At 42.8% G+C, this 26,010-nt stretch overlaps 1 protein-coding gene across 3 annotated transcripts in view; it reads left to right on the top strand.

The window, feature by feature from the left end:
- COL4A1 (collagen type IV alpha 1 chain) overlaps nucleotides 1-26,010 on the top strand; it is a 196,796-nt gene that overhangs the window by 88,254 nt on the left and 82,532 nt on the right. For all 3 annotated transcript variants that reach the window (XM_080997345.1, XM_080997347.1, XM_080997346.1), the window contains exons 20-29: nucleotides 4,195-4,230; nucleotides 5,147-5,311; nucleotides 7,242-7,337; nucleotides 11,874-11,957; nucleotides 13,532-13,602; nucleotides 15,174-15,365; nucleotides 17,069-17,237; nucleotides 23,288-23,380; nucleotides 23,679-23,783; nucleotides 25,040-25,137. In XM_080997345.1, coding sequence (XP_080853471.1) covers nucleotides 4,195-4,230; nucleotides 5,147-5,311; nucleotides 7,242-7,337; nucleotides 11,874-11,957; nucleotides 13,532-13,602; nucleotides 15,174-15,365; nucleotides 17,069-17,237; nucleotides 23,288-23,380; nucleotides 23,679-23,783; nucleotides 25,040-25,137 — 1,109 coding nt within the window. The remainder of the gene's footprint in view (nucleotides 1-4,194; nucleotides 4,231-5,146; nucleotides 5,312-7,241; nucleotides 7,338-11,873; nucleotides 11,958-13,531; nucleotides 13,603-15,173; nucleotides 15,366-17,068; nucleotides 17,238-23,287; nucleotides 23,381-23,678; nucleotides 23,784-25,039; nucleotides 25,138-26,010) is intronic.

Genomic DNA, 26,010 nt, shown 5'->3' with positions numbered 1-26,010 from the left:
TTACTCTAAGACCCCTATTACTCAGCGTTTATGTCCATGCACAATGAATGAAGTAGAGGACTTCATACATTTCTTTTTCTACTGCCCTGTTTATGAGCCAATAAGACCTAAGCTCCTCCTCTTGATCCCGTCCACCATTACATCTAAGGAAGACTGTTTGAAATCGCTTCTTGTGGACGCAAATCCCCAAATTTCACGTGGGGTGGCAATCTTTATAGTGCAGGCTCTGAAACTCAGGGCTACTCTGACTGGGTAGTGAGTCCTAGACCTGGACCTGTTTTAATTCTTTTTATTACTTTTTCAACCCAATGTGCCGAGCCTATTTTGGGGCCATTTTATGTTTTATATACATCCGCACTTTAGATTCTTGGCGCTGGCAACTAAATCTTTACATTATTGTCTTAGGGTAATTTAAATGTCATTACGCCAGTAATATCGCTTTGAATTTTGTTTGGTTGCTTGTCTCTAGTATTTTTGTCTTATTTTGCTATGGCTGTATGCTAATGCAATAAAGGTTTTATTATTATTACTATCTCCCTTCCTTTTGCATGCTTGGCCATCTGTTCCAGGAAGGCATCATCTATGTCCTCCGTTTGGTTTGGGATCTATAGTAAACTCCCACATTGAGGTCACTGTTATTCTTCTCGCCCTTAATTTTGACCCAAATGCTCTCACTTTGGCTTTGAGGTTCTAAATCTTGGATCTCTCCACAGGTATACACATCCCTGACATATAACGCCACTCCTCCTCCTTTCTTGTCTGGTCTGTTTCTCTGAAATAGATTGTATCCCCCCATTATTACATTCCAATCATGGGACTTATCCCACCAGGTTTCAGTGATGCCTATTATGTCATATTTAGTTTGCTGTACCAAGAGCTCAAGCTCATCTTGTTTATTTCCCATGCTTTGCACATTAGTGTACAGACATTGAAGTCCATTAATCATTCCCCCGTGTCTCTTATTTAAGGATTTTTTCCTCCCACCACTAGGTCTGCGTGCTGTTTGCTCCATTTGGTCTATGACATTTGGATGATCATCTTCATCAATTGATAGACTCCTACCTTCAGGAGCACTGTCTCCCTCCCCCACATTAGTCAGTTTAAAGCCCTCCTGATGAGGTTTCTGAGATTTTTGGCAAAAACATTTCTCCCAACCGTTGTGAGGTGCAGCCCATCGCTTGCCAGAAGTCCATCTTCAAGAAACTGCAGTCCGTGATCTAAGAATCCAAACCGTTCCTGTTTACACCATTTGCGAAGCCAGCTGTTCACTTCCACTATTTTCCCCTCTCTCCCTGGGCCACGTCGTTCAACTGGGAGGACAGATGAGATGACAATTTGTGCATTTAATTGCTTCAATTTCCTGCCCAGAGCCTCGTAGTCTCTTTTGATCTTCTGGAGGCTATTGCTTGCAGTGTCATTGGTTCCCACATGAACCAAGAGGAAGGGTATTTGTCAGTGGGTTTTATGATTCCTTGCAGTCGTTCAGTTACATCTTGGATCTTAGCCCCGGGGAGACAGCACACTTCCCGAGACATCTTGTCAGGCCCACAGATCACTGCTTCTGTTCCCCTCAGTAGGGAATCCCCTATCACCACTACACGCCTCCTCTTAGGTTTGGTCGGGGTTCTTCCGTGAGCTGTCTGTTCCAAGGTCGCCTGCACATTCCCTGAGGACTGACTTTGCTGCTCGTCTTCATATACCTGATCGACTGTAATGAGGGAGAGATCCTCAAATAGAGTCTGCTCTTCGTCTTCCATGCTAGGGGAGAGGACCTCAAAGTGATTGTGTATTTCTAAACAATCAGAGCGAACCCTGGGCCTCCTACTTCTTTGAGTCATGTTTCTCCATATATCTGGCTCCTGTGTGGGTGAACTAGCCTCCTTCTCAGGGGAGTCCCCTATCTCCTCCTTGGTGGAGACGGTGTGCTCTGTTGCTTCCAAGAAGAGCTCCAGCTCTCTAATTCTTTGGAGCGTAGCTACACGTTCCTCCAGTTGCTGGACTTTGTCTTTTAAGAGGGCAATCAACATGCAATGGCTGCAGGTAAAGCTGCCTGCAACCTTTGGCAAGATGGCAAACATTGCGCAGGAACCGCAGGTGACTGCAGCTGTTCCCTCCCCCTCCATCTTGAGAACTTGTCGTTGGGGGTGGCTACAGCGGTCCTCCATCATAAAAAGCGTGAAGACAGGACAAATAACTCCCCCCACAAAAAAACCTAGGTCTCCCCCAACAAACGTTTGAGACTAGCTCCCCTAAATCTAAAAGATGGATCAAACTGCAAGCTCTGATAAGCTCCTCCCACAGCTAATCACCTGCCTCAACAGAAACCCTGCCCCCTCTGACCTTTGCACAGGGAGAGCAGCTAATCAGCCACAAAGAAACACACACACACACACACACACACACACACAAGAAAACCCTTTTTGCTCCTTCTTCAACTGCTGCCATGATAGTTTGTTCACAGGCTGCAATAATGAATGTTTTTCGCTTGGTCCAGTGTTTCTCGGTGTTATCAGGGAATTCTGAAAGCAGATGGTCCTTAAGAGTCGTTTGGAAGCAATCCCACTTAATGGGATCTTGAAGGGCTTGAGTGTTCATTTTGCGTCTTGGCTTCCTTCCTTGAATCCTGCATTGAGGTATAATCTCGATAGCCATCGTGGAGCATATTAGTCAGTGATTTGTCCAGGCGTCATCGGCGCTTGTCATAGTTCTGGTAAGGAACACATCATGGCGATCTTTAGCACAGACAATAACATAGTCTAAGAAGTGCCAGTGGTTTTACTGAGGATGCCTCCATTAAGCTTTAAATTTATTTTTCTGTCGAAAGAGTGTATTGGTTGTGCGCTGCACATATCACCCAGGAGGATAATTTTATCTTCCTTAGGCGTCTCTGATAGGACGGTATCCAGCTGAGAGTAAAATTTTTCTTTAATGTCTTCATCGGCATCCAGTGTTGGTGCATAAGCGCTTATAATAGTAGCCTGTTGGTTTTTGGTGAGTTCTATTCGAAGGGTTGAGAGTCACTCATTAATGCCAGTAGAGACTTCTGACAGGAGCTTCACAAGATCATTTTTGATAGCGAAGCCTACCCCATGTATTTGATGTTCTTGTTCAGATAGACCTTTCCAGAAGAAAGCCTCCTTTTTCTTCCTTCAGTTGTCCCTTGCCTGCTCTTCGAGTCTCTTGAAGTGCTGCAATATTGATGTTAAAACGTCACAGCTCTCTTGCAATGATGGCAGTTCTGTGTTCAGGACGCTCGCTGTCTGTGTTATCTGACAAAGTCCTTATATTCCATGTTCCAAAATTCAATTGTCTTTTATGACCACTAAGTGGTGACCCCACTGGGCGCAGTAATCCAGTCAGGGAAAAAGGAAGGCAGACTGTGTTTAGGGCACCTTTTCTAGCTCCTCCCCCTTTTCGGGGTGAGCAGAGTGGATCCTAAAAAGGGCTGCTCAGTCATGGATACAGCTGCTGAGCTGCTCAACTGCCTCTTTCCTAGAGTCAGAACAACTGAATCTGTATCCACCGCCCATGTGCCAGTTCATGACTAGGGGCTTCCAGATTTCACGGTCCTGCCCCCATTACCATTTGCCAATCGCCATGGGACTTTTGGGGTTTGGACTGGGTTTTTGGAAGACACCTGTGCGTGGATTTGTTTTATGTGTGTAGATCAGTGCACGCTGACCAACGCATAGTCTTCGAAGTAGGGCTCTGTTCCGATGGCATGAAGTAGTCACGACAAACCGGTAGATTCCTATCTGCTGCAGCCTTCATCCACCTCCACAGCCATTGTAACATATCGCTTGTTATCATCCGCCTGTTCTGCCACCGAGGACTTCTTGGATCATTCTTTTTCTAGCTCCTTCCCTTTGACCTCACCACCTTGAGTGACCCTGTTGGGAGTATGAGATTCCCGACAGCTTCGCTCACAAGGGTCATAGGGACATGCAAGCCAACTCACCACGACAAGATGATGATCCAGCGACCTACACACCTACACCCACCCACCCACCACTCACCCCAGCATCACTTTTAATTGTTCTCCGAGATGTGCAGGTGGGGAAAAAGTAAAACCGGGACATTATGAGATCAATTCAGAAACGAGGGAGGCTTCTCTAATTCTAGGACTGTCCCTGGAATTCTACCAAGCAGTTCAAATCTTTACTATCTAAGAATCCACTACCTTTGCTTTTGCAGGTTTTCCAGGTCTACCAGGGGCACCAGGTCTACCAGGTAAGACTGTTTCATTATTTGGTTGTCTTGTTTTAGAGTGTGTATTGCCTTTCCACGTAAATTCTAAAAAAAAATTGCACAAAAAGATAAAAGTGTTGGTCCACTAAAAGAATTCCAAAATCCATATTAGGGCAATACATTTCCAAGACCACCATAATATCACAGAATAGCACAGAAGCTTTTAAGTTCTCATGATCTCTTCATCAGGCTAGATGGTAAACAGAGCAATGTGGGGAGAGGGGAAGCGTGTTTGGATGATGCTGGAGCCTTAATTCTACATTTGGTCACAGTCTTAAGATGAAATGGGTTGCACCAAGGTCTGCTGGGAACAAGAAAAAAACTTTTAGACAAACGTCAGTGCCCAGTTTAACACATTTCTACAAAAAATTCTCTTGGGCATATTGCTTCAGTACTGCGCATAAACAGCTCACCAATCTCACTCTGCATGTTTGAACTTCACGAGTGGAATCCAGCATAGCACTATGGCAATTGTTCTGTCAGTACAGAAATTTCTGCATGTGCAATGGAATGTTCTCCCCCTTTCCTCTCCCTGTTTGCTCCCTAACCCTCTGGAGCAGATTTGTGGAGGGAGGGGGGCTGGGGGGGCAACACTGTTACACAAGTGGAAATCCTTGCCCTGGCGGGACTCATTAGGAAAATACTGCCCTCAGTAGGCCCTATGCAGGTGGATGTTTCTAGGAATTAGGTTGAACAAGTAGCTCTGATAAATAAGCTATCTTGCTATTGTTTGAACTCATGAGGTAGTTTAGGATCAGATTCAGTATGGTATCTCAATATCGTATCTCAGCTGATATTATGGTGTTGCAATTATTTTATTGTTATTAAACAACTTATTGGTCAATATTTTTTCTGTTGGTTTTATTGATGCCTACTTCACTGCATTATTGTAATCCAGGGCAACCCAGTCCTGGGATAATAGGGGCACCTGGTTTTCCGGGCGAGAGAGGAGAAAAGGGTGACCGGGGGTCTCCTGGATCTTCATTGCCTGGGCCAAAAGGAAGAGATGGACCTCCAGGACTTCCCGGTGTACCAGGGCTTCCAGGCCCACCTTTTGCAACAGGCAAGTCAAGTCAAAACGCAGCCCAAAGTATACAGTCCTTTTAAAGTGCAAAAGAATCGAGATAGTAAGAAATGTTATGCCCGTGGTCATAATAGTTAAAAAGAAAATTATGGTTTTTTTAGAATTGGTTAAATGAATTTGTTTTCAGATGTGGTGCCTCATTCTAGAAGAAATTTCTGTTTCCTGTTTCAAAACCTTGACTTTGGCTTGGTTAAGTGGTTTCACAAGTAAGTGTCTTCATATTTGATTCCTGACTGAGCTCTGTCGTGTCTCTTCTCGATCTTCTGGGATGTGTCCTGATGGAATGTGTTCAGAAGGAAGAGGTCCAGAGCGGTCTGAGGGGGAAGGGTCTTAGATCAGCTTCCCAAGGCAGTTTTAATCCTCTACATATTTCAGAATTTAGTCTGACATACAGGTTTCAGATTCACCTCCTAACTACTGCATAGCCTCTTCTTCTGAAGCAGCGCATCCTGTTACATAAGAGCTTGAGGCTCCAAGCAGAAGGGAGCAATGTCCGGTCCTTGCAAGCAGAGAGAAAGCGACAACTATAGGCCTCTAGGAGGCTATGAAGGGGTTCTGCTGGCTGAAACAGTTTCCTGAAGCAGCTGCAGAATAAGTTGTCCCTTCAGGTATCACAATTAATTCCTCGAGTTCTGCTTCTTTTGCAGTTTATAGAACTTGCCTTTTAGTTTACCTTCCCTATTACAGCCAAACACTTGCCTTCTCTGGTGAAGCCTTTGGTCAATGTGTCTTCCAAAATATTGTGTCCCACAGATGAGACTATAATGCTACCCTGCAAATGAATTGCTTTTCTAAAGACATCTCTCACCCCAATCACTGGAGAAATCAATAATTGAAGCATACTGTAAATGTCCTTTCTCAAGAGGTTCCATGGTGAAGAATTTTCCCAGCCATATTTGAAAGAGATGCAGATGATCTTCACAATCAGAGCCTGTAGCCTCTGGTTTGTTCTCTTTGGATGTCTGAATTTATCAGCATTCAAATACTAACAGTACAGTGTTTCTTTTTCTTCAATGTGTGCCCTTTTGTTTTTATATAGAAGTTCACTTGATAGGGCTATATGTGGTTTGCTGTCAGGTGCTGGGCTCCTTAGTGTCATTCTGACAGAAACCTAAGAGGAGGTATATGCCCCCACCCCCACGCTCCTGAGAACAGAAATGTACAATCAGTTCAACTTTTTCCTTTGTTGCTGCACAAAATATTGAACTGTATGTTTGCAGAAATTGACATATTCACACAAACACATACAAATTGTCCTACTGTAAGGGGAAATGTGTGTACGGTTTGCCAAACATGGGAAGTAAATGAACTTTTAGTGCGTAAAAAACTGAATTTGGAAAAGAATCTTAGAATTGAGAATATTAGCATTATTTTGACTCAAATATGCTGTGGGCTATTTTCAAGCCAATTCAGCCTCCCAAGCAAATTTAGCAAGCAGATAAAATATATATGATTTTGTGGCATCTCAATTCAGGTTTTTACATGCTAATGTGTATACAACAGCTCTGGTTTACATATTATTTTTATTCATTTATTATTTTATTTATAATTTATAATTGTTTTATTTTAGTTTACTTTTTATTATAACTACATATTATGTTTTAGAGGAATATACTTCAGTGGTTGCCTTCAGGCAGTCCAGGTCCATATTTAGTCATGATAATTCTCTGGTTTCATGGGGAATGTCCCATGTGAAGGATCTGGTTGCAGATAGAACCAGCAGCAGTTTCTACAACTATAGTAGCTCTTTTTCCAGCTACCCCAGTTGTGAGAACTGGTCCAAGCAGCACCTGTGATTTACCATTTCACTCAAGTAAGAGTGATCCATGTCACTGACATATATTTTTTAGAAATAGGATTTGCCATATAGAAACCATTCTGTGTTTTTTTCCCCCCATTCAAACTGCAGATGGAATTCTGGAGTGCCAACCTGGGCAGCCTGGTGATCCAGGCCCTCCTGGGCCTCGTGGCCAGCATGGCTTCTTGGGAGAAAGGGGAGAAAAAGGTACCAACACTGACCTTGGATGTACATAGATATAGAACCTTCCAGGTAAAAGAAGTAGAGCTTGTTCTAGACAACCAGTTCCATGAACCTGCTATTCCAGGGGCTTACTCATACCCGCATGGCACGGGCACATTCAGGCAGCTCAGGGGACAGCAAAGAAAGACATAGTAGAGCAGTATCAGCAGATAATCCCACAAGGTTCATTCTGCACGTCACTCCCAACACTGCAGCAATCCTTCAAGCAGGACATTACACACCAACAACACCTGCACATTTGCCGTACACAAAGGCACCAAGGAATGTATAGTGACAGCCTAATCACTGGCAGGGTGCAGTGGGTGTGGTCCGCCCCGGGTGTCATCTCTGGGGGGGGGGTGACATCACTGCCGCCCCTCTGGGATGCCCCGGGCAGAACCCCCCTGGGACCCTCGCCCTGCCCCTGCGGGCAGCTAGCCCTGCCCTCAGGTGCACAGCATGTGTGCTGCTCCAGGTGCCAGAGCAGCTAGCTCCACCTCTGAGCCTAATGACTCTAGCCTGCCCAGCACATCAACAAAATAAAACTTAGCAAAATGCAATTGAGCTGCCTAGTTGCCCCTTTCTGATCTTGAGTTGGAGTCACTTTGCCCCCTCTTTTTCCTGGGAGGAGGTAGCCGCTGCTGATTGTGTGTAGTGACAGGCAACTCCTAGGAAGGAGTCGCCCTATCTTCTCCAATGCCAGAATCACTATTTCCCTTTCTTCAAAGTGAATCAAGGCACTGCACCTTTAACAGCTGGCGACAGGCAACAAGCAACAAGTGAAGCTTTCTCCATCCCTGCATTTCTGTGAAGAGTGTCATTTTAAAAAATGCCAGAGGATCTTGGTTCTCAAATGAAGTCAGGGAATATGTGACTCAGCAGCCCCCAGCTAGCTTGACTAATACAGGAGATGAACCCCTGGAGGAATGTGACACAGAAAGGCAGGGCTGTCAGGAGGCATGCTGTGCCTCTAGAGCTACAAAGTTGATTCCATTCCCTCATCTTGGACACCAATTCTCCAATTCTCAGCCAGAGGAGCAAGAACAGCAGTGGCAGACCTCAGAACACACTGATGTGGCCGTGGAAGGCCACAATTTGTACCGTTCCCCAGAAAGGGAAGAGATGTGCAGTGGTGACAGTTGACTCCCTGTGAAGGGAGACAGAGGCATGACTCGTGATTTTAGTTTTCTCTACACAAATGAAGTATGCAAGAAGAACTTGAGCTCTTAATACAGGATGGCAAATATGACCTAATAGGCAACATGACTGGAATGTAGAACTCGAGGGGTATAACCTGTTCAAAAGGAATAGATCAAACAGGGTGGGGTGGAGTAGCATTATAGATCTTATATTATATAGCATTATATAGCCAGTGTGGTGTAGTCGTTAAGAACAGTGGACTCGTAATCTGGTGAACCAGGTTCGATTCCCTGCTCCTCCACATGCAGCTGCTGGGTGACCTTGGGCTAGTCACACTTCCCTGAAGTCTCTCAGCCTCACTCACCTCACAGAGTGTTTGTTATGGGGGAGGAAGGGAAAGGGGATTGTTAGCCGCTTTGAGACTCCTTACGGTAGTGATAAAGTGGGATATCAAATCCAAACTCCTCCTCCTCCTCCTCCTCCTCCTCTTCTTCTTCTTCTTCTTCTTCTTCTTCTTCTTCTTCTTCTTCTTCTTCTTCTTTGTAAGAGATGTGTACCCATCCATGACCTGGAGCAGGGAAGGCAGACGGAGAGTATAGGGGTAAAAATTGTAGGAGAGGGGGAAAACCAGTGACCTTCCTATGGATGTCTGCCACCAAGCCAGACTGAAAACTTGGGTGATGCCTTCCTATAGCAGATTACTAAACATTCAAAAAGGAGAGATATAGTAGTCATGGGAGACTTCAACTTCCCTAATATCTGTTGGAACTCAAACACCAGCAAGAATGTAAGGACCAACAAATTCCTCCATTGCATCAATGGCAATTCCATTTCTCAAAAGGTGGAAGAAGCAACAAGAGGGTCAGCCCTCTTGGACCTGGTCCTCATCAACAGGGAGGAACAGATCAATGAAGTGGAAGTATTAGGAACCTTGGGAAGAAGTGATCATGTGCATTGGGGTTTCATTATACAGAGGGAAGAGTAAACTGAGTGTAGTCACACATACACTCTGGACTTTAAGAAGGCCAATTTTAAAAAGCTTAAGGAACTACTGGATGAAGTTCCATGGTCAGAAATGCTCAAAAGGAGTCCAAGATGGGTGGTAGTTTCTCAAAGGTAAAATGTTGAAGACCAAATGGAGACAATTCCAACAACAAAAAAGTGGGAGGCATCTAATGAGACCATTGTAGCTTACAGATGAGCTGAGATTTAAGAAGAGCATGTATAAGAAATGGAAGAAAGGAGAACTCACAAAGGAAGAGTATATACATGGGTAGCCAACAGTTGCAGGGAGAAGGTCAGGCGGGCCAAAGTTCAGAACGAGCTCAGGCTTGCAAGGGAGATTAAAAATAGTGAAGGTTTATTTGGCTTTGAAGAAGAAGAAGCAAGTAGTAGGTCCCTTGCTTGGAGAAATGGAGAAATGCTAATGGATTAAGGTAAAGGACCCTTGGGTGGTTAAATCCAGTCAAAATTGACTATGGGGACGGCACTCATCTCTGCTTTCAGGCTGATGGAGCTGGCATTTGTCCACAGACAGCTTTCCAAGTCCTGTTGCCAGCATGACTAAACCACTTCCGGTGCAACAGGACACTGTGACAGTAGGCAGAGCACACAGGACTGTTGTTTGCCTTCCCACCATAGCACTACCTATTTATCTACTTGCACTGGTATGCTTTTGAGCAGCTAGGTTGGCAGGAGATAGGACAGAGCAATGGGAACTCACTCCGTCGTGCAGATTCAAACTGCCCACCTTACGATCTGCAATCCCAAGAGGCTCGGTGGTTTAGACCACAGTGCCACCTGCACCCCAATGCTACTGGGTAAGAGAAGGCAGAACTGCTTGACACCTACATTGTTTCTGTCTTCACCAAAAAGAAAAGCAATGTCCAACCTGGTGATGACAGAATAAAGGATGCTAGGTGGGAACTGCAGCCAAAGATAGGAACAGAGGTGATAAGAAAACACCTGGCTACTTTAAATGAATATAAATCTCCAGGGAATATAAATCACCTTCATTGGGTGATGAACTTCACCCAAGGGTACTAAAGGAGCTTGTGGATGTAATCTCAGAGCCTCTTTGAGAATTCTTGTAGAACAGGTGAGGTCCTGTGGACTGGAAGCAGACAAATGTACCCATTTTCAAAAATGGGGGGAAAGAAGATCCAGGTAACTACTGACCAGTCAGCTTGACATCGATACCAGGAAAGGTCCTAGAACAGATAATTAAACAGTCTGTGAGCACTTAGAAAAGGATACTGTGATTGCTAACACCCAGCATGGGTTTCTCAAAAACTAGTCATGCCAGATGAATCTGTCTCCTTTTTTCTGATGGAATTACAAGCTTGGTGGATCAGGGGAATGCTGTGGATGTAGTATATTATTATTTCTGTAGGGCTTTTGACAAATACCTCCATAATATTATTGCAAAGAAATTAGTGAAATGTGTATTGATCAAGGTAACTGTTAGGTGGATTTGTAGCTGGTTGACTGACCAAACCCAGAGTGTTCACTAATGGTTCCTCATTATTCTAAATAAGAAAAACGACAAGTGGGGTGCTGCAAGGTTCTGTCCTGGGCCCGTTGTTGTTCAATATATTTATAAATGACTTGGATGAAGAAATAGAGGGGATACACATACAATTTGCAGGTGACACCAAACAGAGAGGGGTGGCTCATGCCACAGAAGACAGAAATAGGGATTCAAAATGACCTTAATATATTTGAAAACTGAGCCCAAACTAACAAAATGAATTTCAGTAGGGACAAATGTAAGGTTCTGCACTTAGGCAAGAAGAACCAGGTGCACAAATATATGATGGGGAACATCTTGCTTGGTAGTAGTAAATATGAGAAGGATTTAGGGACCACAATATTGTTGTTGTTATTATTTTATTGTGTATATAGCATAAAATACATACAATACAAACATTACACATTACAAATAATCTGGCAAATTACAAATATAGAGAAAAGAAAGAAAAGAAAAGAAGAAATAGAAAGTGATTTTGTTTAAAATGAAAAAGAACCTTCCAACTATACCCGTTGCACTATTTTGCAATTAGATTTTCTTTACACAGTTTCTAATGTTATTTTTCTCCTTCTTGATTCTAGTTTTCTCCACCATTACATTACAAGCCTCATTCAATATCTGCCAGGAAGCTTTTGTTGTCACAGTAACCTTTGAGATATTCTTTAATTACTATCCACAATCTTAACGTGATTCAACAGTGTGATACAGTCAAGTAAAAGCTGAGAAAATATGTAAAAATGTCATATTTCTTGAGTGAGAACATTAGGGTTATTTTCTGTGGGAATTACTATTTGGTTTGTAAAGGTCTTAAGCATAACCCTCTGATAAATATCTCTGTATTTTTAATATAGGGGTAAAAGGTGATGGCTGTTTTACTTGTGATGTACCCAGCCTAGCTGGTGAGCCAGGCCCCCAGGGGTTTCCAGGAGAACCAGGTAAAGTACAAAATAAGCACTGTGGTAGACTCCTCCAGGATCTGTGCTAGATTCCTCCAGGATTTGCATTGCCTTCCTCTTATTCCATCAATCACATTGCTTCATATACAAAATGGTGCGTGCAGCAAGCTTCAAAGATGTTGATATCTACTGTAATACAATGGCTGATGAAAAAATTGCTTCATTATTCTGGATGGCAGACACATGTGGGGAGAATAGTTAGGGCCACACAAGACCACCCTTTCTCTGTTTCTGGAGGAAATCCTTGCTCTTTCCTGTCTGATCTGGAAGCAGCACCTCAACAGAGCCATCAAAAGTTCAGCAAAGTACAATCCGACTTTTTCTTCTTCAGATGAAAAGATATTTCCTGAAGGATTGAGAATGCCCTCCTCACCCTATTATGAGCAGGAGTTTACATGAAGAAGTTCCCATTTTCTTCTCACCCATCCATCTTGCACATGCCCATTTTAATGTGGCCATTTTAATGTGTTATGGCTATTTGGAAGATATGTTACACAAGTGCCACATCTCCACAATATCCACACCATTTTGTGATCTTTTATTTTTGTTGTTATAGTTTTGTAAAGTTTCAGCATTCTCTACAGCAGTTCTGAAATTCTTGTGTGAGCTTTTCTCTGAAAGTGACTTATCATCAATGTGGGTGACATTATAGGAACTGATTTCCATTTTTTGTATTCTCTGTCTGGATAGAAGATACTGCTGTACATGCACTCCATCCTGGATTGCTCAAGTGTAATACTAAAATAAAAATCTGTTTTTGAAAATCATCTCAAATAATCCTAAATTTACATTATTAGATCTTAATAATCCAGAGGTTTTCAATCTTTTTGAGTCCGTAGCTCCCTTGACCAACTACATTCTTTCTGCTGTACCCTTGTGAGGCTCAGGAGCCCAGTTATGGGAAACCCAGCCAGATGGGCAGGGTATAAACAATAAATTATTATTATTGTTATGCCACCCTTTGCCTGCAGAGCTGGCAGCCTCTCACCCTTTTTCGAACACCCTCCCTTGTGGAGTGTTCCCTCAGCCTCCTCCCCCCTATCCTTGGGAGTCCTCTAGGCAGCCGCAGCTGCCGCCCCTGGTCTCTGAGCTGCCCCCCCACCCCAAAGAGATGTGCCTCTTCACACTGCCCCACAGGGGGCTGGGAAGCACCCCCTGACCAGCCTCAGAGGCACCATTTGCCTGCGGAGCGTGTAGCCAGGGCTGCTGCAACAAACAGCTGTGCAGGCTGTTGGGAGGCAGAGAAGCAAGAGGGCATCAGAGGAGGGAGGGAAGGAAGAAAGGAAGGAAAGAGGGACAGAGGGCAGGGTTGCCCGCAGCACCCCTGACCATCATCCAAGGCACCCTAGGATGCCAAAGCACACGGGTTGAAAACCACTGTAATAAACAGTGCTTTAAGCAGTATACTTTTATTGTTTCTGGAAATATTTTATATATTTAAATGAATTTTCTTAGAATATCAAATTATAGAAGAGCAAATGGCCTGAAAAATATTTCTTAGCAGAACCCCTCATATTTGTAAGTTACATTTATCTTTTCCTATTCTTTACAAGGTGTTGCAGGACCAAAGGGTGCTAAAGGTGACAGGGGCCTTTCTGGATTTGAGGGTCTTCCAGGAATGACAGTAAGTAAATGATCCAAATATTTCATAGCCATTTCTTCAGCAGCATATAAGATAAGATAATGTCTTTATAACAGTAATTGGTTTCAAGGTACATCATCTCAGCAAATGAACTAAGGAAATGTATTTTATTATTTGGTATATAATTCCTATTCTCTTACCCCCATGGAACTGTCATTGGGTAAACAGCAAAGGATACAGTATCTGCCCCAGGAGAGCTGGAGTCTCCCATCTTCCATTTCTCCAGAATGGCTTGTCCTCAGGCTGAACACTCTTTGAAGGCAGGCATACTCCCTCTCTAGGCTGTTATCCAAAATCTCATAGTCCTTTTCCCCCCATAAAAAATTATTGAAACTTCTTCATGATACAGAGCAATTAAAAACAAACTAATTTAAATGAAAACTAAAAGGAGAAAAGAATCACCACATAATTATCTCTGTCAACAAGCTGTTGACAGAAATTGTCTAGTGCACCATCTTCCTCCTGGAAGTCAATTCATCTCACCCTTTCCTGAAGTGCATCTTCAGAGGGACAACTCTGCTTTCATCTCTGGTTCAGCATTAATTTCTGTCCTCCCTGTCAGCAATAGAGAGCCTTCCATTTGAACCACAAATTGATTCTGCTTCACATTATATTCTTCAAATGCTATCACTGGTGGCTATCACCATAGTACACTGCATCTCAGAGCTAAACACCGTATTGGTGCACCACAACTATTGCACCTTTCATTGCAACCAGGTAGTCTGGGGGCATCAACCTATCCTTCACATATATAAAGAGTCTTTCTTGGCTTAGAGCATATTCAGTTTTGCTGTTTTGTTTTTTTGTTTTGTTTTGTTTTGTTTTGAAAAGAGAGATACAGTGCCCCTGTCTTTTAAGCTGCATGGTTTTGTTCAGTTTACTTTCTTTGGTATGTGAGCTTCTTGTGTGCAGGAAGATTCAAATTATATATGAGTGTGTGGATGCACTGTTAAATAAGCAATCCTTCACATGTATTCTGAGTTGAAAGTTACAGAAGGACTATATAACCTTTCCAAACATTTCAGTAAGCTCTTGGTTCCAGTTTTGAATAAACATTCACAAACCTTTTATTGATAATAATCAGCTAAATAGTTTGAGGATCTATACAACTTTGTAACATGCAGAAAACAGCATTCTTAGAGAAACCAAAGACTGGAACTGAGGGAAGTCGGGGTGGGATGGGGGTGGGTTTTGTGGGGGGGGGAAGGAAAAATGGGGGGGGGGAAACAAGGATGATATGTCTTTGGATAATATGTCTTGTTATAATTTTGAATTTTTTTTTTATATATATATATAAAAAAGTAAGCTCTTGGTTCCATTAGACCTGTCTGGCCATAAGGAGTGGCAAGTTCTGATTCTCATGGTTCTCTGGAAATTTAGAGGTCTGTATTATTTCATAGCAACACACACAGAAAAACTGAATATGAGCAATCATGGCAATTCATTATTTGTCACCTGAATATCTAGCACTAAAACCTGAGGTTGTTTAGTTTTTTCTGATTTATTAAAATGTTTTTTATTATTTATTTAATGATGCTATAATGTTATTTCAGGGACCTCCAGGTGTACCTGGACTGGCAGGAAGCCCAGGAGCAAAAGGGGAACCTGGAGATGTTTTTTTTGACTCTGATTTAAAAGGTGATAAAGGAGATCCAGGATTCCCTGGACCTCCAGGTGTTCCTGGAAGAGAAGGAAGACCAGGGCGGGATGGCCTGCCAGGTGCCCCAGGTCTTAAAGGTGCATCGGTAGGTGTATGTCTATGTTTGCCCATTGTACTGTCTACTATATTAACTGTAGGGTATTACTGTCACAAGATGTCAGCACGTTCACCCTATCTTTCTTATACACATCTGATAGCAACACTCCACGTTACAATTCTCATTCACTGGAACACTCTTGAAGATAAATCCCATTACAATATTTCTGCATGCAGTGCAGAATACCTGCAATAATACCTGCTTGGAAGTAGACTAGGTAGCTCTCAACATTTTTGGTGCACTTACTGTGTTTAAACATCAATGTTAACCTGAGTTTAATTTTCCCCCATGTTGATATTTTCAAGAATGGGTCTGACACTTTGTTCTTCTTGTTTTATTACTACATTTATCTGTTGTGCAATGGCCCTGATGTCACACTTTCACCCAGTCTGTGACATTCTGTGACAGCCAAACCTTTGTCACTCGCTACCACAAAAGATGTAGATTTGGTGACTTTATGGCAAAGTGCATAACCTGTTGGTTATGCCACTACACTACACCTGTTGTCAAAGGGCTGACAGGAAGAGCAGGTCAGAGAGGAAGATGCAAGGCTATCTTGCAGTTAGTTTCTGTATTAAGGAAAGGAAAAAATACAAGGAGGCTCATAAACGCAAACTCCCCTAATTAAGAAGTTGCTTGAACTGGCATGCAGCCCCTCCTTCGCTCTCAAGCCTTCTTAGTTAGGGCTCCTCCCCTGTAATCTTCCTCTACAGTGAGCTCCAGGAGCCTCTATGCCTGTCTGGCTCGTTGCTCGGCAACATGTAACATCCTAGGGGTAAGTGGGGCTGGAGAACCGTCAGCAGAGGAGCTGTCAGGATGGATCTGGGGGAGAGATGCAGGACCTGGCTCCCCTCTGTTGTCTCTGTTGCAACCTGCATCCAAACTGGAAACCTCATCATTCTGCCCTGTTCTGGGCCATTTGCCTGCTTCTGCCTCTTAATGATCCCTCAAGCTTCCTGCTTCTAGTACCTCCCAACTTGTTCCCTCCTCTGGAGGTCTCTTGAGTGGGAAGCTTCCACCACTCTTCCTCATCCAAGCAATCCCTGACACCTGTAAATGTGGCTGTACATCAGGGGTAGCCAACATGGGGCTCCATAGATATGGTTGAACTTCCCATCAGCCAAGCCAGCATGACAGTGGCAGCGATGATGAATGTTGTAGTCCAACAACATCTGGAGGGCACAGTGTTGGCTATACATCCTACATATGATCCCTTTTAAATGAAGAATAGCTACAAATATTCTAAATATACCCACATCTGTAGACTGAGCTCCCAACCCACACTTTGGATTATGTCGAAAATAAGCTGTTACTTTCTTCCTAAAAAGTCTGTGGATATCTTAGCTTGTTTCCAAGGCAATCTAAATCCAGCCCACCCTTTCAACCTCACTCTTTACCAAGCATAACAAAATGGGTCTCAGCAACATCCCTACTGGAAACCTAGTTGCTTTTGTCTTATAATGAGGGGCAACTGTATTCTGAGCAGCAAGTAATTTTAAATGATCCCGTTTCAGGAACAGAATTTATGCACATTGAAAAACATTTATTCATAATCCAGTGTGGCCGGAGCTTGTTTATTGTAATGGTTAATCCAGCTACTTTAGTTAAACTAATGCAATATCATAAAATAAATGTTACTCTTTGATGTATAAGGTGAAGAGGTTATTGTTTTCTTGTTTTCTTAAAACCAGGGAACAATTGGGTTAAAAGGAGAACGTGGCCTCCCAGGAATAAGTGGTTTTCCAGGACCCCGTGGAGAGAGAGGTTTTCCTGGTTCCCCAGGGGTCGGGCCCTCTGGGCCACCTGGTGATAAAGGGGACAAAGGTCTTTCAGGGATTCCCGGCACACCAGGATTTCCAGGTAACACTACTGATGGTAGTCATACAAAGAGCTACTATTTACCCAGATGACAATTTCAGCAATACTAAAACTGCACAAAATATTTTTTAAAAAACCAGTCACAGAAATAGCAGCAGAATTGGTGTGAAACTTCATGCAATGTGATGTTCATGAGTTTTTGAAAAAAGACTCTAAAGGACAACATTGTAATGTTAGAATCAATAAGCTAGTGAGAAATAAAGCTAAGATTCAGTGCTTTTCAAATTATGTGACTTTCATTAAGATCTAAAAAGTGCTACCATTTGATTTTCACATTTGAGAGTAAGAGTGTCTAATAGTTTCCTGTACAACTAGGATTTATTTTATACCCACTCTTCATTCTTGCTTCTTGGGACAGATTGCAACAATTAAAACACAATGTTAAAAACAGTTTAAAGCCACTTACAATCAGAAGATGACAGATGTATCTCTTTGGGGAGAGAGCTGCACAGCTTAGAGTCTGCCACAGAGAATGCCCTCTCCTAAGCAACCAGCCCTCAAGCTTCTGAGGTGGAAGAGCTAAGAAGAGGGTTCCTCTGCTTTCCTTACCACTTGAGGGTTGCTGTAGCGAAGGGGGTGGTCTTCCAAGTGTTTGGGGCCTAAGTCATTTAGGGCTTTAAACCCCAATATGAACATTTTGAATTGGGCCTGGAAAGAAACTCCAATTCCAATTAAACTTTTTATTGTGCTAGCCATAGGCCATGGCATCATTCAGAAGAAGAACAAAAAGAAAAAACAAGAAATAAAGAACAACAATAACCATAAAAATAATCAGACACAGACATACAATAAAACCACGGTCACAGCTACTAAAATTATTTGTTGCATTAAATAGAATAGAATAGAATAGAATAGAATAGCAGAATATTCTCAGGTATGATGTGCAAATTAAATATCTGAATCCCCTTTGCAGTTGACTGCTATTTTGTCTAGTTCCTTCTTCCTGATCTTCTTAGTTGCCAGCACATAGAATGCTACTTTATAAGTAACAAAGTTGTCGGTGTCGCTCAGAAGCCATTTCCCCCTTTTCCCCCTATTCAAATGCTTTCCATTCGTAAACAGGGGTTTTATAAATCAGTCTCTTGGGTCTATATACCGTATTTTTCGCTCTATAGGACGCACCGGACCATAGGAGGGGGAGAACAGGGGGAAATTTTTTTTTCTTGTTCTCCCCCTCTAAAACAAGGTGCGTTCAAGGTGCATTCATCCAAAGCCTATGGAGCGCAGCAGGAGTTCCCGCTACCTTGGAAGCCTGGAGAGCGAGAGGGGTCAGTGCACACTGACCCCTCTCGCTCTCCAGGCTTCAATGAAGGCAACCCGAAGCCCCTGGAGCATGGCAGGAGTTCCCGCTGGACTCCGAAGGCTTCAGGTTCCTTTCGACCTGCTCTTTGGGGCTGGCGGGGGGAAGCCCACCACCAGCCCCAAACAGCAGGTTGGGGAACAGAGACTTCCGGGGTGGCGCCATCGGCAATGGCGGACTCCCTCTGATCTGGAGGGACTAGCTCCACGCGAAACGGATCTTTTCCGCTACGGCGAAGCGGGGACCCTTTCAAAAATCACAGGCGGATGAAGCCTGTGACCATGGGACTCGGCGGGCACCTTTAGCGCCCCCCAACCCGCAAAAGAACCCACTAATGGGCTCCGGAGCGAAGAGGGGGAAGTGGCGCGGTGCTGAGAGTCAACTGCTTCTTCCGTGGAGCGAAGCCGCACAGCCGTTGCCGGAGAGCGCTGCCTTTTTCCTGGGACAATTTGGCTTCTAAAATAATCACCCATGAGTGATTATTCGGACAATTTCGGACAATTGGACTTTAAATAAGGACTTGCGAGCAGAAAGGAAAATTGGACTTAAAAGTTTACCTCAATTTGGCACTGAAACGGGAAGGTCTAAACAGGAAGTCAGCCTTCCGTTTCTTTGTAGATAGATTAAAGCAAAGACATGGCAAACTAGAACTCAGAAAATCGCTTGTAAAAGATTAACTTTCATCATTTAAAATTGTTGAACCCCCCTTCGGAAGCAGGAGAAGAGGGGGGATTTTTTTGGACTGTTTAAACCTGCAGAAGTGAGTGTAATGTAAAGTAACTTTCTACCGTCCTGATCCTGGAGCGGGGTGTCAGAACTGACGTTTTTTTAAGCTCATTGACCAGAGACAAACGTTTTTGACAGATAGCTATAAGAAGAGAAACATTGATTCCATTGTTCCCCTTCGCATTTTAAAGGAACAAATATTGACAAAATATCTGAAAAAGGAAACTTTGTTGTTAGACTTGTCTTTAAAAGAAAGAACAAATAGAAGTTTTCCCCCTAGAGGGAGACTGTGAAACTGTAACCAACTCTGGGGAGCTTGCAGCTGTTACAGATTACAGTTGTGGGAATAGACTTCTGACCTTGCAGGACAATGTACTCAGAAGCTCTGTTGCGTGCTTTCTGTAAAACAAATGCCCTACTGGAACAGCTACATGAGAAGACGGACTTGATGACTGATGCGATCAGAAATTTTGAACAGGCAGTGGGAAATTATATGGAGCCTACCCAGGAATTAAATCAGGAGTGTGCCCTGACAGAACAGATGAGGGAAGAGGATGTTACTGAATCTTGGGCACCAGAGATGAAGGGAGCTGTGGCCCAGCAGGAACATGAGCTTTTGGACTTGACAAATGAACTTGGAAAAAGCCAGATTTGGAAAGATAAAGTTTGGTTTGGTTTGGAAATGGGGGGTTGGATAGGGGGTTGGATGCAGGGATGTTTGGACCTTTCAAGTCTGGCAATGGGCCGTGAGATGTTTGGGGTTGTGGGGGCTCTTAATTTTGGAGGGATTTTGAAACATGTTCTTAAATACCACATGGAGTTTAGTGTGGACTATGGAAAAGGGGCTGATTTGTCGAGAAGGGTCAAAAACATTGTTAAGCTGGAGTTCCCATGAGTGAAAGGAGCAGGAGACAAAGGAAAATACAGCTATAAATATGAAGAAGAGCCGTGGAAGGGACATGGAAGGGACTTAAGGGCCTCGGATACAAGGTTACCAGGTTAATGCGCTAGATCGATGGGACAATAAGGACTGACAAAACCCGGGACCAGGAGGAAGGGACACTGGATGAAGATTGGATTGTTTTTATTTCTTTTTTTTACTACTAGGATTGTTTTATAAAATTGATGAATGTTAGAAAAATGTTGGAACGAAATTACTTGGCTTTAGCAAAAATGTTTAAAGAATTATGTAAGAATATTATGGTTATGAGAAGTTGGTAAAAATAAGATTTAAGTTTTAAGCTTTAAGGTTCTTTATAGTAAGATAAGATTAAAATAGATTAAGGTAATGTAATGACAGTATATTATGAAATATGGAAAGGATTTGCTGCGACAATTAACAACTAGGATACAAAAAAAGGGAGGAGGAGGAGGTCAAAGAAAGAAGGTAATGACAGTTGAGGATTTGAGAATGATGGATTTGTTTTTGAGTGTTTGTGGTGTATTTTTGTTTTTTGAATTTGTATTGTTTGATGTGGTTTGTTTTTTCTTTGTTTTTTTCTTTCTCTTTTTCTGCTTTGTTCTCTTTTGTAATTCTAAAAATTTTCAATAAATATCATTTAAAAAAAAAGAGCAGGTCGGGGAACAGCGCAAAGGCTGCCGCTGCCCACCGAGCTTGTGGAGCTGGCGGTGGGGGGAAACACTGCTTTCCCCCACCGCCAGCTTCAAAGATCCCTGAAGCCTTTGGAGCGCAGCGCAAGGTCCTGCTACGCTCCAAAGCCTTCAGGGATAGCTTTGTGCAGCCATCCCCAAGCTAGAAGAGCAAGACGGAGCGCTCCGTCTCGCTATTCTGGCTTGGGAACAGCCTTTCCCCAAGCTAGAACAGCGAGACGGAGCATGGATGGGAGAATTTATTTACTCAATATGGAGTAATGGTGGTGGGAATTAATGGAGATAAAGTTAAAAGAAAACATGTGATTGACATTTACCAATTGGACTTTGCTTCGGAAATAGAAATGAATGATTCTGAGACACCTTGACTTTTAAAAAAATACAGTGGTACCTCTGGTTAAGAACTTAATTCGTTCTGGAGATCCGTTCTTAACCTGAAACTGTTCTTAACCTGAGGTACTACTTTAGCTAATGGGGCCTCCCGCTGCTGCCGCACAATTTCTGTTCTCATCCTGAAGTAAAGTTCTTAACCCGAGGTACTACTTCCAGGTTAGCGGAGTCTGTAACCTGAAGCGTCTGTAACCTGAGGCACCACTATATTGTTTAACAGAAAGTGGAGAAGATGGATGTAAGCATGGACTGAATGTTTTAAACAATCCTTTTTCATGTACCTGGCAGATGGAAAATTGGAAATTATTTCTTTGTACCTTTCTCTAATGTTTCTTTTTCTTCTGTTTTTTTATCTCTTTTATTTTATTTTTCTTTCTTTCTTTTCCTTTGTCTCTCTTCTTTGTTTTCAATCTTTTCCCTTATTCCTTTGGAGTCCTATGTCTGGTGCCTTTATTAAAGTCCAGAAATTGTATACTCATGGGGGTGGGAGATGGTTGATGGAGGACCCTGGGTGAGAGACAGGAAAATGTTGGTCTCCCAGGTGAGAGGCTGGGAGAAGAAAGGAAAGAGCCCAGGTGAGAGCTGGGAGGAGCTACTTACTATCTTCTGTGGGGATAAGAATTACTTTTAGAGAAGACTCCGTATTTTTTTATCCTTATTTGTATTTTTTTAGTTACTATTTTATTGTATTATGAAAAAGTTAAATAAAAATCTCATACAAAAAAATAAAAGACTTGGGGAAAAATAAAAATAGGTTACTCTTACTTGAATTCTGCTTTTTTAAATGATGTTATTCTTGCTTTCAGATTGAGACTGTTGCTTCAGAGAAGTAGCTATATTATTTCTCCAGTTCTTACCCCTTTGCACAGCTAATAGGCTCTTTACACTTTTATTCTCATTTGCAAGTCAACTCACTAGTTCCTAGAGGACTTCCCTTGACGTACGCCATGTAGACCAGAGTCTCTCAGTTCTGCTTTAGCCAGAACCCTCTGACCTGGCCAGTGAAGGCTGTTCCTTGTTTCGGTCAGAAGTGAGCTATTATTTATCTCTTCACACAGTTAAAACTTCCCCTCCCAGCAATGTTTATAACTAAATTTAAAATTTAAAAATTATTTTTTCTCCCAGAATGTAACCATTTCTTCATAGCAGCTGGCACAAGCCAGACAAGGTGGTCTCTCCCATTGGAGAAGAATTTGAGCAAGTGATCTTGTGTCTTCCAGAGGGAGGGACCACCCCCAGGTTAAGGAAAGCCTTGGTAGCACCTCAGAGAACAAAAATGCACAGGTAAAAAAAGTCCATTTCCCATAACTTCTATTCATGTGTAGCTATGATAATATTTTCAGCTTTATATACAGTTATACCTCTGGCTGCGAACATGATCCGTGCGGGAGGCATGTTCACAACCCGCAGCGTTCGCAGCCTGAAGTGCTGCATCTGCTCACGTGTGTGATGCGATTTGGCGCATCTGCGCATGTGTGTGATGTAATTTTGTGTTTCTGTGCATGTGCGAGCGCCGAAACCCGCAAGTAACCCATTCCGGTACTTCCGGGTTTGACGTGGTCCGTGACCCAAAAATGCGCAACCTGCAGCATTTGTAACCCAAGGTATGCCTGTATAGGGAAGCAACTTAAAACATTAGTTGCTGGTGCTCTTGGGGGGAAAGAACCAATGTAAAACGCCAGAAAGCTTATTTGGAAAAAGAATCAAAATGACTATGTGCTAGTAATAGTGTAACAATATACCAGTATGGTAAAAATGTTATTCTTCGCTGGGTGCGGAAGGATCCTATGCGTGTTTGTTCAGAAACAAGTCTTGCTGTATTTAGTAGGGCTTACTTCCTAGTACGTATGTTTAGGATTTCAACCTGAGTTACTCTTCTCTTGTTCCTCTTTCATCCATTAAATGTAGGAGAGTATATTATTGAGATAATGTTACTTATTATGAAACGCAACTGAGTGATAACATAGCAAATTAACAAGCATGTACCTTTTTAATGCATTACAAGGACCCAAAGGTGAAGCTGGACGCGTCATTTCTCTGCCTGGTTCTCCAGGAGCAGATGGTATTCCTGGCCCCCCTGGAATTCAGGGCATCCAAGGTAGTTTATCTCATATTAATGTGGAGGATTGTTCTGTAGCTCTCCCATTCCACCCAAATTCTCTTGTTTGTGTTAGAACCAGTGCTTTTTTTCTGAAAAAGTGTTTAGGGGTACTCTCATTTTGACTCAAGAAAATCACAATTTTATAGTTCAGATTGGGGGGAAATAAATACAGTAAATGGACAAAAGTGCAAAGATTCACAAAATGTTCAGGGGGTATGCGTACCCCTGCGTACCCCCTCCCAAAAAAAGCACTGGTTAGAACTAAACATGAGTCATTTTGTTTTTAACTGCACAGGTGACAAAGGAGATCCAGGGCTCCCGGGAAGGCCTGGCCTGCCTGGTGAAAAAGGCCAGACAGGTCCACCAGGAATAGGGTTTCCTGGTTCGCCAGGGCTCCCAGGTATGTTGTGCTTTATTTTGTGGTTGTAAGAGAAGGCGTAATCCGATAGGCAGCCTATAAATAATGAAATAAAAATTAAATACTGTAAAACGTTATTTGTAGTAAAACATTGTTAGTTGTTTAACAACTGGAGAGCACCAAGTGTTCTACCTCTGCTTCTTGAGAGTGGTGGAAATCTAGGAAATCCTGCTATGTAGGGAAAGGTATAAAACTAAAACTGTGATTCTGGAACAAATAACAGAATAAATGATGTGAGGAGGGAACTGTAGCCCAAAAAGAGGTGGTAAAGGAACACTTAGGTAGTTTAAAAGAAATCAAGTCTCCATGGCCTGATGAACTGCATCTAAAGGTACTAAAATAACTTGCAGATTTAATCTCAGGGCCTCTGTCTATAATCTTTGAGAATTCTTGGAGAACAAGGTGAGGCCTCTGCAGATCAGTGGTGGGCAAATGATGTCCCCATATTCAAAAAGAGGAAAACAGAAAACCCAAGTGATTACCGACTGGCAACCTTATTGATACCAGGAAAGGTCCTAGAAAAGGATTACTGTGATTACAAAGACCCAGCATGGGTTTCTCAAAAACAAGTCATGCCAGATGAATCTCATTCCCCCGCCCCCCTCTTTTTATGAATGATGATCAAGAGTCTGGAAACCAAGCCTTATGAGGGAGTTTAGCCCGGAATAGAGGAGACTTGAGAGGAAATATGATAGCCATATTCAAACATCTGTAGGACTGTCACATGCAAGAGGGAGCAAGCTTATTTTCTCCTGCTCCAGGACACAAACCAATGGATTCAAGTCATAAGAAATGAGATCCCAACTAAACATTAGGAAGAACTTTCTGATGGTAAGAGCTGTCAGACAGTGTAACAGACTCCCTCAGAAGGTGGTGGATTTGCAAGTGTGGATGGCTCCTCCAACTGGAGGCTTTAGGCAGGGTTCCCTGAAAGTATTGCCGCCTCTTCCAGGGGGAGGAGCCATCCTGCTCTCCAGATCTTCCCTGCCTCTGATTGTGTAGGTTGGGTCCCCTATTCTCTGCAGAACCTAATACTTTTTCACTTTTTAGAGTGGATTCTGGTTGTTTTGTTTGCTTCAAATCCTCTCCCTGTAGTTGTTGTCTCTGTTGTCCTGTGTAATAATAATAAGTAGAGGAGGTAAGAGCAGAAGAGGAGAAAAGTTTCTTACTGTTTTTAAAAATTGGGTTTCTAACATAACTGCGTATTGAGCCGTATTATCATGTCTTTGATTTTGTAGGTTTTCCTGGTCAGTCAGGCCCACCAGGTGTAACTGGAGAAAAGGGAGAACCCGGTTCTCCAGGGTTACCAGGTGCACAAGGGTCACACGGACAAAAGGTATTTATTAAGAGCTTCATCTAACTTCTACCAATTATAGCTGCAGGTACTAGCAGTCATGGAGGTTCAGATGTTGGCCATCCTCTGTAGAGACTCCAGGAAGGCATTGCTAATGCATGGCTTGACATTCTCCCCTGGATTATTCAGGCATACTTTGTGTTTCTCTGGACGGTGGGGGTGTCATCTGACACCAGCTCTATCTCATTCGGGCAGAGTTGGAGCTCTTCCATTTCATGCACAATTGTATTTTTCCTTTTTCTTTTTTGGCAGGGACTTTGGGGCTAGAGGGCAGGAAGGAAGCTGGTTTTTTATTCGATTTCTTATCCACTCTTCACCATTAGGTCCAAGGGCGGGCGGGTTAAAACAATTTTTTAAAATACTATATTAAAATCAATTATGACAACTTTAAGTCAAGAGAGCAGGGCGAGTTCACACACACATATAGTGCCAAAGGTGAGAGGACATCACCACATGTCAAAAGCTACATAAGGAAGGTGCCAGACACACGTCTCTAGGGAGGAAGTTCCACAGCTTAGGGACTCCCACTAATAATGCCATCTCCTGGGCAACCACCCCTGAACTTCCTCTAGTGTGGAACTACCAAGAGGGCACCTTCTTCTCAATTTTTTCTGTTTAATTTCTGAGCCTGTCTTGCTATCTCCATTAGCCTCTTCTGCTGACATGATGCATCTTCTCCCATCCTATGTGAAATGTTTATTCCTTCCAAATCAATTCTTCATCCCCCTCACAAAACTGTATGAGAACTTTCTTCTGCTGTCACCTTGGTTCTGTGATATTACAAAGTTCATTATTATTCTATAACATCATAGTAGATTAACCAGTGATGTGGGAATGGCAGAAAGTTTTTACTTT

The sequence above is a fragment of the Podarcis pityusensis genome (assembly GCF_964106645.2).
Source record: "Podarcis pityusensis genome assembly, chromosome: 3".
Classification (NCBI taxonomy): domain Eukaryota; kingdom Metazoa; phylum Chordata; class Lepidosauria; order Squamata; family Lacertidae; genus Podarcis; species Podarcis pityusensis.
Note: the sequence above shows the minus strand (reverse complement) of the source record. Positions and strands in the feature narration are given on the sequence as shown.